This window comes from Fusarium phalaenopsidis (genome assembly GCF_050370095.1).
Source record: "Fusarium phalaenopsidis strain FUZ10S chromosome Unknown contig_32304, whole genome shotgun sequence".
Taxonomy (NCBI): domain Eukaryota; kingdom Fungi; phylum Ascomycota; class Sordariomycetes; order Hypocreales; family Nectriaceae; genus Fusarium; species Fusarium phalaenopsidis.
Genome location: NW_028145404.1, coordinates 4832224 through 4849411, shown reverse-complemented (window position 1 = coordinate 4849411; position 17188 = coordinate 4832224). Strand labels below are relative to the sequence as shown.

General features: G+C 51.9%; 5 protein-coding genes across 5 annotated transcripts; 2 read left to right on the top strand and 3 right to left on the bottom strand.

Annotated features, from left to right (window-relative positions):
- Positions 1–7: 7 nt before the first annotated feature.
- On the bottom strand, positions 8–1143 carry LRP88_10753 (uncharacterized protein; the record flags this gene model as incomplete). The annotated part of the gene is made up of 2 exons (XM_083247203.1): positions 8–505; positions 556–1143. 2 exons carry the CDS (start codon positions 1141–1143, stop codon positions 8–10), a joined length of 1086 nt encoding a protein of 361 aa, XP_083098316.1.
- A 919-nt stretch (positions 1144–2062) lies between these two features.
- LRP88_10752 (uncharacterized protein) lies at positions 2063–6607 on the bottom strand (the record flags this gene model as incomplete). Its single annotated transcript, XM_083247202.1, has 3 exons — positions 2063–5583; positions 5631–6162; positions 6215–6607. The coding sequence occupies 3 exons, from the start codon at positions 6605–6607 to the stop codon at positions 2063–2065; spliced, it is 4446 nt and encodes a 1481-aa protein (XP_083098315.1).
- Positions 6608–7823: 1216 nt separating this feature from the next.
- LRP88_10751 (uncharacterized protein) lies at positions 7824–8882 on the top strand (the record flags this gene model as incomplete). The annotated part of the gene is made up of 1 exon (XM_083247201.1): positions 7824–8882. One exon carries the CDS (start codon positions 7824–7826, stop codon positions 8880–8882), a length of 1059 nt encoding a protein of 352 aa, XP_083098314.1.
- An 88-nt stretch (positions 8883–8970) lies between these two features.
- On the bottom strand, positions 8971–12226 carry LRP88_10750 (S-adenosyl-L-methionine-dependent methyltransferase; the record flags this gene model as incomplete). The annotated part of the gene is made up of 4 exons (XM_083247200.1): positions 8971–9852; positions 10471–11343; positions 11397–11774; positions 11861–12226. 4 exons carry the CDS (start codon positions 12224–12226, stop codon positions 8971–8973), a joined length of 2499 nt encoding a protein of 832 aa, XP_083098313.1.
- Positions 12227–15700: 3474 nt separating this feature from the next.
- Positions 15701–16903, top strand: LRP88_10749 (uncharacterized protein; the record flags this gene model as incomplete). The annotated part of the gene is made up of 1 exon (XM_083247199.1): positions 15701–16903. The coding sequence occupies one exon, from the start codon at positions 15701–15703 to the stop codon at positions 16901–16903; it is 1203 nt and encodes a 400-aa protein (XP_083098312.1).
- Positions 16904–17188: the final 285 nt, after the last annotated feature.

The window sequence follows — 17188 nt, the reverse complement described above, 5'->3', positions numbered from 1 at the left end:
CCATGAATTACAGCAACTGCCCGGCGGCAAGCCTCTCATAGTGCTTCATGACATTGCATGGAAATGGGCTGCATTCGTCACCTAGACTCTTCTTCGCATGCTCAATGTAAGCGTCCTCGAAGACCTTATACAGGGTTGGACTATTCAGGGGGCTCGGAATGAACTTTCGAGTCCCGGGCTCGAGCATGATGTTGGCCATGTTCAGACCCTCCGTTCCCACTCCGTTGTCGTCTTTCCAGCAGTCCCCAAAGTCAAAGAGATAGAGGTCGAGGGTGTACAAGCAGCGCGCACATGGCCTCTTGGGTATTGAAAGACCAAAAGCAAACTCGACGCCCATGCCAGAGAGCCCACAGTCGAAATGGATGACAGCGAAAGCCTCGCCTATGGCCTTCGAAAGATCAACAACGTTGATGCCGATTCTGTGCATGTCTGCCAGAGAAAGCTGGAAGTTGTGAAGACTAAAGTCACCTGGCTCCCTAGGGCGGGCGTCGAGTCCGAGACAGGGCTGAACTAAGCAGTACTTGTTTTGGGTTGGTTCAGGATCTCTTCCACCACGTATAGATCCATAGTCGAGCCCGCGCGTTTGGGATGGAATTCTTGGATCAAGGCGCGCCCAACCGCCTTTGGCAGGGGGTAGATAATGTCCATTTCAATGGCCGGGGTTGGAAACCTGTAGGGTCGATTGGACAGGCTTTCACCGTGCGTGTCCCCAAATGCCTCCCAGTCCTTCATAGATTTGGCATTCCCTGGCACCTTGACCGAGATTCCCGAACTTGACTGAAGTTTGCTGAATACCTGAAAAGCGTTCATCGTCATGTCGGCTTCCTTCTTTGTGAGTCGGACGAGTTCGCAGTTCGAGGAATTGAAACCAGAATGCTGCTTCTTGATGACAAAGGACTGCCCGGGTTCGTGTAGAACGGATGAGAGACTCCCACAGCCAAGTTCAATGAGCTCATCGGACTCATCGTCGCGGCCGGGGGAGTAATCGCGGGTGTTGACGGAGATGTTGGTGCCCGGCTTCAGGGCTTTGAGGAGAACAGATAATGGGGGTAGGTTGTCCAGTGCACTCTCCGAGCACTCTTTGTCGGGCTGGGACGTGTCAGACATCATGTCCGCGGTGCGTTTGGTGCCTGTGACTGACATCTGGACGATCGGCGAGGAGGATTGGCCAGTGAGCTATTGCACTGGTGGGCGGGAAGAAGGGCATATATGCTTCTTTCAGGCCTCGAGCCTTGTTAGGCAGCACGGCGCCTCGGGAAACAGTCGACAAACAGCCGTGGGCCGGTTTCCTATTCAGTCTGAACGGCGTGCTGCAGGTGAGTGCTGTAGCCCGGCTTTCTTGGAGCAAGCAAAGCGGCTGGAGAGGTGATGGTGCGCACACCCCGTGAGACAGGGGTTAGCATAAAACTCGTAGTGTACAAACCCTGCCAACGGGACCGAGGGGAGTCTTTTGACTCTCAGAAGGGTTGTTGCAGAGCAAACGCGGCTCGGAAGTAACTAGACAAGAAGATGCATGGGCGACTGCCATGTGGCGCTCTCATAGAGATGAGATGGGGTTGAGCCTGGTGCAAACGGAGGTCATGGTGGAGATGTGCTGTTGACAAACGGATATATAGAACGTGTAGATACGAGATGGGATGCCATTGATGTAGGGGACAAGTCACATCACTTTGGTCTATGTTTGACTCCGACAAACGCGATGGGATCTTGTTGCCTGGAATGAAACTTGACGGGGACATGCATATGCTTTGGAAGGTCGCCGTTAAGTGTCCTGATGAGCATCCTAGCCCGGGAATCCTTTTTGCATCTCATTTAAACGCTTAGGCCAATCATCTTCATCGCGTTGCAAACAATATCTGGCACTCACCGGTTACACTGACGGAACCTTGAGCATGCTGCCGCAGCCCTCATCCATATTGTCTAACATCTACTCTACCTAGCACGTATATCCCAATGACCTTCGCTATGCTTCAATTTGAGATGCGCCATCAATCCCAATCCCTTTCCCTTAACAAACACATCACATGCACCCTCCAACTCCACTAATGCTTCACACTCCCATCTACTTCCTTGGCCACTTCTTCTCCAACCCAGCCTTCCACTCCCCAAAGCTCGCAATCTTTCCACCCGGGAGTAAAATCTCTCCCCTGTGCAGCATCTTTTGCAGCGGCGGCACCGTCAACCACTTGTGGTCGCTCCGACAGATCAAGTCTGCTCTGTGGTCGCTTGTTTTGTTTCCTTCGCCTTTTATCACCTTGATGCATTTTGCGTCGTAGCATTCCATGCAGTATTCGCAGATAAAGTACGAGTCTGAAGATGGGATTGGGTCGAGGCATTGAGCGCAGGATTGCTGTATTGTTTGGATCTCGGGGAGTTTGGGCTCTGAGCGTTGTACGACGGGTGAGTCGGTGGGTGTGGATGTCAAAGCTTTGGGGTCGATTCTTCGCATCGATTGGCTCAGGGCTAGGGCGTTTTCCATGTCGTCGGCTGCGATGAAGAGGCGGAGGAGGTTGTCGAGTGCGTACTCGTCGTTTTGAACGTCGTCGTCGGAGAGGATGTCGATACTGTCGTTTATGAGCTGGCGGAGATCACGGTCTGCGCCTGTTGTGTTGCCCAGGAGGCGGTTGAAGAGGGCCAGGTAGATGGCTGCCACGTTGACGTCTGAACCAACCATGCTGATGGGCATGTCCTGGTTTTGGTGCTTGCTCTGTTGGTCCTTGACGCTCTTGAGCTCTTCTAGCCAACCGTTGGCTTCGGGTGTCTTGAGTCCAGCGTGGAGGATCCTCTCCTTGTAGAGTGTCGCGAGTCTCTGGAAAGCAAGGGCGTAGGCCTGTCGAGTAGGGACGTTTCCACGCGGACGGTAGCCCAGCTGGGTGATGCGCTCAAACAAGTTGATGGCAGCGTCAATCTCGCGGTTATAAGTATACGTTGCACCGAGTGCCAGTCTCAAATACAAAGCCTTGAGAGGATCACGAGTCGCGGTGGCCACCTCGATTGTAAACTCGAGCCTCTCAATCATGTAGGCTGTGGCACCGACCTTGCTCGTGGCCTTGGGAATCCAGTCGACGATGAGAGGCTTGTTGTACCACTCTAGGAGAAACTCGACCAGCTGGGTCCGATGGTGCTCGGTGTCTGTGATTTCTTCATCGAGTTCGTGGAGGAACTTGACGATCTCATCATGTCGGCTCTCTGCGGCGAGGAGCTCCAGGTATCCAAGCTCAGGCTCAAAGTACTCCTTGCATGCCTTGTTGTTGAGGCCCACGACCTTGGCGCTCTTCATGGCCTTGAGGTAGTACACGAGGGCGTCCTCAGCGTTTCCGAGTTCCTCATAGCAGGTTGCGATAAGGATGTGATCCTTGTACAAGCGCCACTTGCTCGCCTTGAGAGCCTCCTCATCAAGCTTGCCACCAGCAATACTCTCCTCCTCGATCGTCTCGCACTTGAGAGTCTGCTCCAACGCCTCCTTGAAGCGACCATCCCGCGAAAGACAATATGCAATTCGACCACGGGTCTCAACGCTGTTGTTGTCGAGAGCGAGGGCCTTGTCGTAGTGGAACAGAGCCTTGCTGTTCATGTCGTTGGTCAAGTACGTACTTCCGTAACGCCTATGCCAGTGTGCAGACTCGGGGATCTGCGCCCACTCTGCAGCCTTCGTGATACGCTTGTCGACGGGGATCTCGGTCCAGTGTCGGTTGCAGTCCGTCCATGAGTAACCCTCCTGCATGAAGGCGATGGACTGGACAATCTTGAAGCAGAAGAGCGTGGGGATGTACTTCTTAAAGTCCTCCGAGAGCCAGGCTCGGGCGTACAGATCACCGATGGGCTTGAAGATGCCTGGGTTCTCGTCGAGGGCCTTCTTTGTCCATTCTCTGTTCTCGGCGGTGAGCGAGTTGAGAACTTCGGGGTCGCTCATCCACTTCTTGAGGCCCCTCATGTTGGAATCTGTAAGAACGTCGAGACCTTCATCGTTCTTCTCGTACATGAGGGTCCAGTCGAGTATGATGTTGTCGTCAGTGAGCATCTTGTACACCCGCTGTCCAAGCTCTCGCTTCTCAGCAGCTGGAACAGTCTCTGGGTCGAGGACGGCCAAATGCTCCTGCCAGTACCATGCAGCGTACTGCTTGATCGCCTCACGACCGTTGCTTCCGAGTCTGTGCTTGTTGAACCAGGCTTGGTCTGTAAAGATGGAGAGACAGGTCTTGACGATGTGGATTCTAGCCACAAGAGGGTCGAAGCCGATGGTAGGGCCCGTGGTTGGTGCACCAAGCTGGGCAGAGTTTTCCTGACTGAAGAAACTCTTAACAGAAGAGTGGAAGAAGGTCACCCACGTGTTGGACTTGTTGGATCGGAACTCCATCTCGCTCATGGGGTCAAAGAGGTCTGAGTTGTTGGCAGGGCTGGCTCCACGAGCGGGACTTCGTCCTGGGCTTCGAGAAGGACTCAGACTTTGTGTTGGGCTTCCACGACGGCCTGGGGAAAGGTTGCGGTTTAGATCTGTGCCGGTTGAACGACCAAAGATGCCTTGGCTTGGGCTGTCGTTTCTACCAGAGCCAGGACGGCTGGCTGAGCTTGATCTTCTGCCGGACCCCAGATCGCGTTGCTCCTTTTCGTGCTCTCGAATAAGATCGTCGGTGGTTAAACCATCTTCACGCTCGAGCTCAAAGAAGCAGGCATACTGTCCTCGCAGAGTCTCCTCCAGATGAAAAGGTGGATCACCAAATCTGAAGATGAGCACAGCCTCTAACTGCTCCAGACTCAACACCTCCTCAGCGCAGGCAACCCACTGCAGCATCTCGTTGAGATCACTAGCTTGATCCTCATACAGCGTCTCAGACAAGTTCTTGAGCGTGCGTGCAAGCATGCCGTTGATCTCCTTGGGATACGACTGCAGACTCTGAAGGATCGTTTGCGGGTGTCGCTTCCGGCTGATGTCTTCGAGCATGAACTTTGCGAGGATGAAGAGTCCTGCGGCCTGCTTGACCATGGCCTCCACGACCTTGTCCTTGAACTCGGGAGGTGAGCGGTTGAGGTTGCGCAGACGCCAGACACTCTCTTCGATGTAGGCCCTGACATCTTGGGCGTTGCGATCGGGAGTCACGTTGAGAGTGTTGACGACGTGGCTACCTCGGTTGTCTGGGTCAAGAGCGTAGGTTACCGTCTCTGTCATGTATGTTCGTCCAATGAGGGCGACTTGAAGTCTGCAGTGGTCTGGTCTGTGGACGGACTCGTCATCAGAACCAAGCTGCTCGAGTAGTTCTTCGACTTCAGCAGGGTCGGCTTCGTCAATGCCGTCAAAGAAGATGTAAATGTCCTTCTTGAGCTTGTCTTCTTGGAAGGGCTGGACAAGCAGCTTCCTGAATGCACTGGGGATTGTTCTAATCTCGTCGTTGCTGCGCAGACTCTTGAGGAGTTGCTTGGCGTAGAAGGGATCACTCTCGCTGAGTTGGTAGGCGACATCCTTGAGCGCTTGAAGGACTGATCGTGTTTCTGGGTTGTTGTCACGGAAGTAGAAGTAGGCGACATGGGGTAGATGATCAGTGCCCCAGGCGATTAATTTTGTTGTGAGAAAAGACTTGCCAGTTCCTGATACCTGGTTAGCTGATGTACACACTTCTTGAAGGGCGACTTACCAGGAGCACCTGATATCCAGAGGAACTGTGTCTCCTTGTCGACCCACGACTTGAGAATATCATCCTTGATGATCCATTCTCCTGTGCTCTCTGCCCGCGACTTGTTAAACAGAGCAAAAAAGTCTTCAGGAAACGGCGATGGCTCCAGGATCTGCTTGAGCTTGTCCTGAGCAGACTCCATATTCCGCTCCCGAGCCTCAGACTTGAGTTGCAGAACCGTCTGGTTGACCTGATTCATCATGTCCGCCACTTTGTCCGTCTTGACCTCGAGCCTGTTGACGCCGCCGTACGTGTCGGCAATTACCTGGCGCTCCTCGCCAATGTTGAGAGCCTTGAGCTTGTCCAGGGCGCCCTGCACGGGGCTGTCAACGCCAACGAGGTTTCGGAAGTACGTCTTGACGCGGCCGCGGCGAACTTCCTTTGCGGCAAGCACAAACACCTCGAACAGAGTAGCAAGAATATGTACGACCTTGGTCCGTAGAGAGTCGGACATTTGATGCTGGATGTAGACGTCGAGTCGCGACGTGAAGTCCTTTGCTCACTGGTTAGTTCTGCGATGCGGGGTTGGGCACGATATCGCTCACCTTGAGCTGATCAAACAACTCGAGAATAGAGTCATACGCAGCCGAAACATCCCTCGCAGCATTGATGAGATAAACAACAGCCCCAAAGATGCCCTCGGCGGGCGCAAACATGTCACTTGCGCCGCCCGCCACGATCTCTCCGACAACCTCGACGGGGCCGAGAGTGGCGGAGAGGGCGCTGAAGAGGGACTGGCGCTTCTTGCGGAACGAGCTGAACTTTTCATTCTGCGTCTCTATCTGGTTGATGAGCTCTTTGATGGACTTGATCGGAGGGTTGAGGAAGTTGGCGAGGTCTTCTTTTTTGGAAGAGTCTGAGTAGAGCTTGCTGGCGTCGTCGAGGATTTGGGTGAATTGGGTCCTGACGGCGTCGTCCTGCTTGTTGTCGGCCGCCATGGTGCCGATCACAGGATATGAAAGTTAATATGCTTGGGTACGGGTATCAATAGAAATAATTGGTAAAGAATAATAAAGAATATGGTGTCTGCGAGGCGACTTTTGTAGTCCAGGTTGCAACCTCCTCCGCAGGTGTCAAAAAGATGGTGAACGCAGCTGTGGGGGCCAAATCCAGGCAAAACCAACCCCTGTCAGACAACGAACAGTTTTAGTCAAACGGGACGGTGCGAAGACGTCAACCGCCCCAGAGTGCTGACTCTGCATGATATGCCATGCCTGTGTCGGTAAGGCTGAGCGATCCTCTGGCCCCTGTCTGTGTGACGCCCAGCCTTGGTGGTTTTCGCGTATGGATCTGCTGCATCACCTGAGTGCTGCACATTCTCGGAATGTCGGATGTTTGCTGCTGACGGGCTGGCAGGGATAGTAAAAGTTGTGGAAATGAGGTTGCGAGAGGGCTTGCCATTGGGCTCTTGAGCCAAGAGAAACGCCAGTCCTCTTCATTTCAACAAGCCTCGTCACACTGAAGCCTGTTCTTTCACTCTTCAACTGTGATCAAGCAATGCCTGTCGGTGAAAGAGATGACAGGGGTAAAACTGTACTAGACACCAAAGTGTCTTCTCCAGCCTGAGGGGCACCGCCCTGTAGAACCCCACAATGAAACCCAACAGATGGTGGCTTAGACATGCAGAAGCAGCATGACCCTTTTGCTTTTTTTTGTCGCCTCCGTATTTCATCTGCCTATCGACGTTTGAAGGAACACGACCGTGAACTGGAATGCGTGTTTTCTCTTTTTCTACTTGTCCTGTTGGTTGCCCGAAAGTGGGAATCTTGGCTCACCTGACACTGAACCCTGAGTCAACCTTCTTTGTGTGCCTTGGTGATGTATCGTATATTTGGACCAATGGGCCTTGGATTATCTACGTACTTCCTCGTTTGATATTGTGCTGTGCAGTGAATTGATCTTACATCCCCAAAACTTCAACCTCTAGAACTGATCACGTAATCGGAGCCGGGGTGGTCAATGTGCCCGCCATGGCCAGATGTTCGCATTCCGCGAAACTCTATATGCGCAACGTATGATAGATAGATAGATATATATATATATATTGATCAAATCTGCCAATTTTCTGACCAGTTCTCCATTTTGTGTTTTTATCATCTCCCGCCATCCTGATCTTCGACGTGACACCCAGGCTCAACCACCACAACTCTCACCATGGCCAACACTACCAAAGCACTCTTTGTGAATCAAAATGTCCAATTCGAAGTCATTCAGAAGCAGGAACTTCTAAAACATGTAGATGGCGAATTGCTGATCAAAGTTTTGTTTTCTGGAGCCAACCCGGCCGATATCAAGCATGCAACTGAACTCGGCATCGTCAGCACCACCATCGGCTATGACTTTTGCGGCGAGGTCATTCAGACCACCAACCTAGATTCACCTTATAAACCAGGAGACATCGTGGCTGGTTACACACCCTCAGGTCTGGGTCGATCTCCCAACTACGGCTCTCACCAAGCTTATCTCACTTGCCCCGAGACCATGCTCTTCAAGGTCCCTGACAACTTGCCCCAGTCTGACGCGGCTTGTCTTACTGTCGTCGCCATGACGGCTGCTGATGCGCTTTACAACTACCTTGAGTTTCCGCTCCCCGGAGGAACTGAGAAATTTGACAAGAATGGTCCTTTCTTGCTCTGGGGTGCTACGGGAGCTGTCGGGTACTGTGCCCTTCAGTTTGCTGTTGCCAGCGGTGTATCTCCTATCATCGTCGCGGCGAAACCTGAACAGTTCGAGCACCTCGAGTCTCTTGGAGCCACGAAGTGTTTTGATTACAGGGCAGAGGATGTATATGAATCTATCAGCACAACGCTGAAAGAGCTGGGCTACGACGACTTTACATATGCGTTTGACGCTGCGGGAGCTCCCAACTCGGCAGACCAAGTACTTCGGTGCATTTCGGACAGAACTGTAGCTGCGTCGACTCTGTTTAGGGAGAGTAAGCAGTTCAAGTTCCCGATCGCTACGCCAAACCTCGACTTTACCGTTCAGCTTGCAGGGGTGCCACACCCGTTCACCGTGCCTGCGAGACCCGCCGGCTACGAAAAGGCTTGGAAGGCTTTGGCATGGGCTGTTGAGAATTATGGAAGGTCGTTTAGGTCTGTGCCAGTTCGCGTGTTGGGTGGAACGGCTGAGGATGCGCTGGAGGAGATTCAACGTGTTGTGAAGGTTGGCGGGGGGTTCTCCAAGATTGCTATTCAGCAGCCCATGAAGTGAGTAGTAGTATGAATTTTACTACCTGAAAAGTGTAGTAACACAGAAACATGATTGATGTTGAACAGTCCTGAACCCTGCAAGTTTCCCCTTAGTCTGCAGAGACACCTAGAACAGTAGCAGCAAGCTCACGAGGAGACACCTCTGCCACCCCCAACAACTTTGAATCAGACTCCTCCCAAGAAGGCGCAACAAGACACATGGCCTTTCCCTCATTAAAGAGCTGAGCTACCGCCAACGCCAGAATCCATCCCCTGTCACCCTTTTCATGCTTCTCCCGCGCACCGTCTATCAATTCCTTTGTTGTCGAACTCTGAATGCTCCACTTGCTACCTGAAACGCTTTCAAAGGCTTGTAGGAGTTCGTTTTGACCTGCTTTTATGGACATGACTTTGACGGTGCGGTTTGCTGTGGCTTCTGGGTTTTGGAGGACGCCGACGACTGATTGACCAATGCCTTCCAACGTGGTACCGGTGAACTTTTCCGTTCCAGAATCATAGATGAGAGCGGTTTTGTTGGAGACATCGAAGCCCATGAGAGGAAAACGTTTGAGGGCCCAATCGACGGGATTGCCTGTCGCGATGCCGGTCCAAGTAAAGGATGGGTTGGCTTCACTTCGGGCCTTGGCGTGATTCACTCCCACCAGTCGCTGAGCGCGAATAGGTTCAAACTCAGGGAAGCTTGTAAAGTCTGGCCCCCAGCCAAAGTCATCGATGATGAAGCGCTTTACCCCTGCGGCTTCTGCGGCGTCGATCATGGTAGATTGCAAGCTGACGCCGGCGGGACCCACGACACAGACTGCTGCATCTTGACCGGCCAAGGCTTTGGTGAGGTTCTCAAGGGTATATGTAGTCTTGATTACGGGAAGTCCATCGGGAAAGGTTGCTGTTGATTCTGTCCTGGAGATGACGGTCACGTCGAAACCAGCCTTTGTGAGGGCGGCTGTGATGGGGGTGCCAAAGTTGCCCGATGCCTGAGGTCACGTTAGCCTGGACGAAGCATAGAAGTAGAGCGGTCCTTACACCAAAGATGGCGACTTTATTGATCTCGGTAGAAGTCATTGTGTATGTATAAGTGTTGAGCTGTACTGGATGTTATGCTCCAGGGATAGAGGATGTTTTTATGCTCCTTGGCCGCCCCGCAATGGGCGGAACTCCGCCGTGTGGGGCCGTTTGCCTGAAGCTCTACCTAGCTTGTCCTGCCGTCTTAGCCGTGTCATACATTAAGAGGACGATCTTGTCTTGATCTTGATATTGAGGTTCGCCTCTCAAATTTAATGTAGTCATAAGACAAAAGGGAGCGAAGGATAAAGGAAGAAAGTGCTTGATTCTTGCGGCTACTAAAAATGAGGAAACATCTGGACCCAAGTTGGTGATATATACACCCCAAGAGGAACAAGCCGCAAGCTGATAAATGACTCGACAATGATAAACACCCTCGCAACCCCATATGTCAAAAGAACAAGTGATATCACCGTGGACATTCCGACAGCAGTGAAGGTTTCAGGCCCAGACCAGAATGCAACGTCCGACATTGCAGGGCCAATGATAAAGTATACGGGGAGAACGGCTGCGATGTATATACAGCTGACCTTCCAGAGGATTTGTTCATAGATACTGGGGAACGTCGATCTCCAGGCTGACAGGTGGACGCCGCCATAGATGCCAGAGAGGAGAAGGGCGAGACCCGCAAGCCAGGGGAATGCCCTGAAGAATTTGAGGAGGCCAAAGGATGAACCAGTGTTCTCTGTAAAGACCTTGAGGTTGATGTCGAGGTTTCGTTTGCCGGCGCTGAAGGGCATGGTTCTGAAGATGCCAACAGGAACGGGTGCGAATTCTTTTAGACGGGCGAGAAAGAGGTCTTGGCCTTGGACCGGGGCGTCATCCTCTGGGTTGACAAGTTCAAAGTCCCATCCGAGTCTGTTTACTCTGAGGAACTTGGAGGTGCTGGCTAGTTCTTCGCGGTCGTGGAATGGGAATGCTTTCAAGATGGCGTCCCATCGGTTGAGGAATTCCTTTGTTAGCGGGAGAGGGAGATCTTGAAATTCGGAGTGATACATGAGACCGCACGGGAGAACATCACCCGGACGCATCTGTGTCTCTTTGTATGAGATCCAACGTCCCGGCCTTGGGGGGAGCCATCGCCAGGCACCTAAAGGCAATCGATCAGAAAGATCCGGCCTAAGCCTCGCCCATGCATCCGGGGGCAGATAATCCCACATCTTTCCCGGGAGCCAAGGGAATTCTCCTCGGGTGATGCGCTGTCCCATATTCGGTGTGATCCAGTCATGAGAGATAAGACCGCCTCGTCTTCGCGGGGGTGGCTGGTCAGGGTATTCCTGAGGAGGAACGAGGGCTAGCCTGGTGGCCATGTTGGGGTAGAACTGTTGTTGAACGAGAAGAGCTATGGTGCCCTTGAACTTGCCAGGGTCCAATAGCTCGGGCTCTAGGACATTTAATGGCTTCTAAGAAGGGATTACTACCTAGCGCGGAGGTCATCTCACGCGAGGATACTCACCCTCAGCCAGCAGAGATAGAGGAACATTGCACAGGCAACGTGCACCATAGTATGAACCTCTAATAAAGCCAGAGGCAGATTATAAACCTTGCGAACGATGCACTGCATCACCATCCAAGAAACCTGGATCATGACCAGACACTTCTGAAGGACGTCGGCTTTGCTTTTATCATCAATCTTTTGCATTGGTATGTTTATCCAGTACCCCTTCTCAGCGAGCTGTACTATCGTCTTCGGACCGACTCGGATCGTGTAAGGACGGGTGGTGAAGTGACGCTGCGCTTTGAAGTCGAGGTCGGGGAGAGAGATTATGTCGTCGACGTTGACGCGGACGCCTCCCATAATGATGAAGAAGGCGTACTTGAGACTAATCTCTGGCTGGAAAGGATGCCGCGTTAGCTAAAGTCGGCTTGTTCAAGGGTAGCTCCTACAATTGCGCTCATGGCGTTGGTTTTACTCCCCACCAACGGAAGCTCGACCTCGCTCTCCCCCGTGTCAGGAACCACGGCCTGTACCTCGGGAACCAGAGACAGAAGCCTTTTTTTGAGACTCCAAGCTTGCTGGAGCTGATCCGCAGCCATGTAAACCGAAATCTCGGGCGCAAAGAGAGTGATGAGGACCCATTTGAGCTTGTAGAGAAAGACCTCGTGCCACGCCGTCTTGAGAGGCACATCGAGATGCAGCGCCGTGTAGATGCATGCGACGAGAGTGAGAACGCAGCTTTGGAGGATGTTGAGGGTGCCTCGGGCGCTGGGGCTGTCGATCCATGTTACATTCTGTTGTTTGGTCGCATCGTATTCGAGCGATAGTTTGCAAATGTTGTTACTCATGGCTGCAAATAGGTTACTGTCCCCTCGCTCCCAAAAGATGCGGGGGAAGGGGATATTTAAAACATGGGTCTGTTACATAAAGCGAAAAAATAGCCAGAGCCTGATCTGAAGGAAGCGCTGCGTGTGGCTCGAAGGAGTCGGATCATTGCCAATCATGGATGAGAGGATCGCTGGGATGCAGAGAGCTGAGCTGCGCAACAAGGCATTTTAGCCCCCATAAGGCGGCTCAGGGGCTGGGCTTTGGATAATAATAGCTGAGGGCTGCATATGCAGGTCTTGGATGGAAAGGTCAACGCTGCTGGGCTGATCTTGGAGGCATTCTAGAACTAAGCTTTGGGGCTGAACAAATTCAGGTGACCCTGAGGGTGCGGTTACATTCTGCTGGCTTTTGACTGACCCCATCATTGACAAGGTTCGTCAGAGGTGTTTGTTGGCTCAAAGGTGAGGGGGATGAAGTGATCCAGGCTGGGTAACTAGGTTTGAGTTGTCCAGCCACGTAGACACAATAACTTAATCCGCTTACACTCAAACAAGTCGCCGAAAATCATGATTCCTTGTTGAGGGTCGATGGGAGGGATATTTGGGGAGAGGAGGACAATTTCAATATCCTAGGTGCCCAGGTGAAAGCTCTAGTTTAAGAAGCGTGTAAATGTGGATCAAGAGGAGAACTGGCATAATTTACCTGTGTATGTCTTATCAAGTTGGCTGAGCTAATAGAACAATACTCTCACCTATTAACCAGCCTGGGATTCATAAAGGAATCTTTGTGGAAATCTTGAGACATTCTCTAGAGATATTCTTTGACAATTCACAGAGCCTTCTTATAAACCTGTAAAAATCCAAACCTTCTCTTTTATAAGCCTTCCTAAATTCTCATTATATATTTTCGCTGCAAGCTTGGATTCTTGTTAGGATTTAGTCAGGCGCCTTGCCTGTCCTGATTGGAACAGACGCTATTGGAGGAGGCCCGAACCATGGTCAAGGGAGCGATTCTTGGAGCCGCGGTCTTTCGATTGCTCTTCCTTTGCCTTGATATAGGCTTCTCGAGTAGTCTTCCATGGCAGCAGCGCAGATGATTCCCTACTGTAGGTTGACCATTTCTCGGAATGACTTCAGGGTCTGTCTTCGTTCCTCGGAGCCCCAGGTAGTCCACGAGAGCGCCCGCTCGCATCGGCATGTTTTCCTTGATCGACATCCCGCGCGGTGCACCCTTTAGCAGAATAGGCTTCTCTTTGAACTCGACCTTGATGATGATGTTCTTTTCGCGTCCGTGGAAGCGCCCGTCGGCCTCTTTCTTCGGGTCGACCGAGTTCGTCGTCAAGTTTCTGATCAGTATTCTCGCGTAAAACATGCCCTCGACGCTCGAGCGAGGGACACATTTCTTGAAGACATACACAAGAAGTCGTCGTAGCTGTCAGGCCAGTTTCTTGAAGGGCTCCCCAGGCCGGCGGCCAAGGTGCCATCGCCGCAAGGTAGCGAACTTTCTTTTGGCTAAGTCGAGAGAAACCTAGGCTGTTGTCAAGGGGCGATTATATGTGCCATCGCCACAACCTAGCGGATGGCGAGCGAGGTCAAATCGGGCAGCATGGTTCGATCCGCAGTGTAATACTTCTTCATTACGGTAGAATCAGGGTTGTGCGCCATGATCGCCCGGGCCATTTCTGGCCCTATCTTGCTGGATAATTCTAGAGCGGCGTTGCGCCGTATGCTGTAGAAGGTGATCGATTCTGTGAAGCCTCTGTGGGCCATCGTACGCTGACGAGGTTATCGGAACCAAGCGTGTACGCTAGCTTCCTTGCAACGGACATCGGAGTCATACTGCCGGCCACGGCTCCGGTAGAGCTTTTTAATCCTCAAGTCAGATCAGTCGTGCGCCGTTCATGTGGGCGCTTCGTGGCATCCAGTGAAACCAGAAGGCAGCGCTGTTTACCGGAATGCAAACAGGACGCAACGGTCACCAATGCCGCCGAGCACTTGATGTCGACCTTGGCCTCCCTATGCCTACACACAAGTATGGGAGATTCTGACGACTGTCATACTATTCCTCAAGCGATTTTTTCGTCTTGTGAGCCTATCAATCTATAACTCCTGCCTCGGTCAACACTGAGGTCTCGTCTCCGGGCTTCCTAAAACGGGTTTCCTCTCCGCGATGATCAGCTCACGGGGAAATGTGACAGCCAATGATAGTATATGGAGGATGTGTGATTGCTTGCCGTCGGCAAGCATGATGTCGCGTTGGAGGATTCAACTGGGGCGTTTCATGATGATGATGATTCAGGGGGGTTCCTTGATGAGATTTCGAAGGCAGAACTATAAAAATGACTAGGATTTTCAGGTCTGGCGGATGGTAAGCTCAATTCATCCCACTTACATGCCGGACACTACAGGACTCGGAATGCCATTCCGGCTTGTTTGAGTCTAAGCAGGATTCTCGAGATCACCTCGGCGAGCCGCCAAACCTCGGTCCTAGCATCCAATAGCAGTATGATGGGCCCTTTCAGTTCACACTAAGAGTACTTAATAATAAGGTTCGTCTCCCCGGTCAGCTGAAGCTATCCCGACTTGTATCTGAAACCCCAAACCCCGCTTCAAGAGCCGAGCAAAGTGCCGTGGGGAGTCTCGATTTTCGCTATCAGCTGGGATCCAGGAAAACCAATAGAGACTCGAGGAATACGCAAGAGGAAAATTGCTATAGCGCAGTCTGTAAGCTCGGACACGTACAAGATTCCGCTGCCGAAGACGTGACATAAATATCCCAAGCTCGAGCCTCGAAGCCACCTCGTAGCCCGCTGTTTCTCTATCTAGAACCATTCCAAAGCAAAATTCACCTCTTGAAAATGGACTCCTCTGTCAATTCGAGCGCTGGGTATAGTCGGAGCGAGACTGACGTCGAGGGATACAGCCGCATCAAAAACCTCTTTATCCCTATGCGCGATGGCATTGAACTATGCGTAGACTTATTCCTACCCTTCTCGGCAAGCAAGCACAAACAGAAAGTTCCTGTACTCTGTAGCCTTGGACCGTATGGAAAAGATACGCATGCGTCTGTATTTGGCCTGCCTCACACCCCTATTTATGCCGAGATGTATAAGCATATCAAGCCGCTAGGCCCTGATGCGTGCTTCGAGTTATGCGATCCGCAAATCTGGGTACGATATCGGTCAACTAAAGAGGGAAATAGAATGCTGACAGCACACAGACGAAAGATTTTGGCTATGCGTTATTGCGTGTCGACGCCAGAGGCATTGGTGGAAGCCAGGGGAAACTTGACCCCTTCGGGCTGGAGCGCTCACTCCTCATTCAAGATGATGCCGAAGGGCAAGGTAGATTGCCCCCCATTTTCTCTAATCAAAGTACAAAGTGAAAATAAGCTCACAAAGTTTGAACCCAGATCTTTACGACGTCGTCGAGTGGGCCGGCACACAGAGCTGGTCCACCGGCAAAGTGGCATTCTCGGGAATCAGCTTCTACGGTATGGTCGGATACTGGGCTGCGATGCAGATGCCACCTCACCTGACGTGCGTCGTGTCCTATGAGGCTCAGTGCAACATGTATCAATCTTCTCGACGAGGTGGAATCTATAGCCACAACTTCCAGTCCCATTGGTATAACAACATTGTCGTACCTCAACAAGCCGGCCGAGATGGTGGAACTCTTTCAGCAGAACAGTTGGCGGAGAACAGAGTGAACTTTCCTAGAATATGCTTGAAAACTGAGTATCCTACAGAGGGTGCCTGGAATGTGCTGAGCAGAGTGCGCAAACTGTCTGACATCGAGGTTCCGATATATCTCGCCGGAAACTGGACGGACCCTGAGCTTCACCTCCCAGGAAATATTCGAGCCTATAACGGGGCATCATCCAAGTTTCGGTGGTTGGAAATGCATACTGGAAACCACCTCGCGGCCTTTTACGATCCCGAACACATCAGACGACAGAGACAATTCCTGGACTATTTTCTCTTCGACAAGACAGACAACGGGATGCTGGATGTTCCAAATATTCGATTGATTCAACATCACGGCACTTCAACCTTTTACCGAGACAGCGAACAAGCATTTCCACCCCCTGACGCCGAAGACGTGGCATTTTATCTCAACCCCAACAAGACTTTGAGCCTGGAAGAGTCCAGGGAACTAAAAATGGCTTTCGGCTATCAAGGCTTGAGAGATAACATCGAGTTTGCCTTGGATCATCCCTTTACCGACTCGTTTGAGCTCTTAGGGTCGCCTTATTTGGAGCTCGAGGTGGTCACTGAGGCTCAAGACATGGACCTCTTTATCTATCTGCGAGCCCTCACAGCGGATAAACAGCCTATTATCCTCGTCGGAAACCACGGCGAGCCAATGGATAGCTTTGCTAGAGGCTACTTCCGCCTCTCACACCGTAAAGAAATCGAGAGAGACTTTACGAGGGACAAAGTCATCAGTCAGCCCCCTGTTCCCAAGTCAGACGTGGTCCCTGGAAAGAAGTATACCATAACAGTCCCGTTGTTTCCAGCTGCATTCTTGTTCGACCCAGGGCAAAGCTTGCAACTTGAGATCGGGTCTGTGAATAGCAAGTCGGTCATACCGGCTATGAGGCATGAAGGTGGTGATAGGACTGAGGAGAGGTTTGATGGGAGGAATGTTATCTTCTCACATGGGAAGCTGGTTCTTCCTAGAGTGCACCGGGCTTGATTTGAATACTCCGGTTCCTGATGTCTGACAGTATCTTGCAGAGTTCTTTAGAGCAAAGCTATCCTCCTCTTCACAATGACATAGACCTATTGGTGATTACCCCCCCAGGATAAAGAAAATAGGCTGAAAGCCTCGAGATGAGCTGAGTAGCGTGAAAACAGCTGAGTAGCGTGAAAACCTGGGCTTCTGATTGATGGAAAAATGCAACGGGCATAAGCCGGCGCGGGATCGGCAAACATCCACCGAGGACGACTTATAACCATGGAACGACCAACTCCTCAGTAT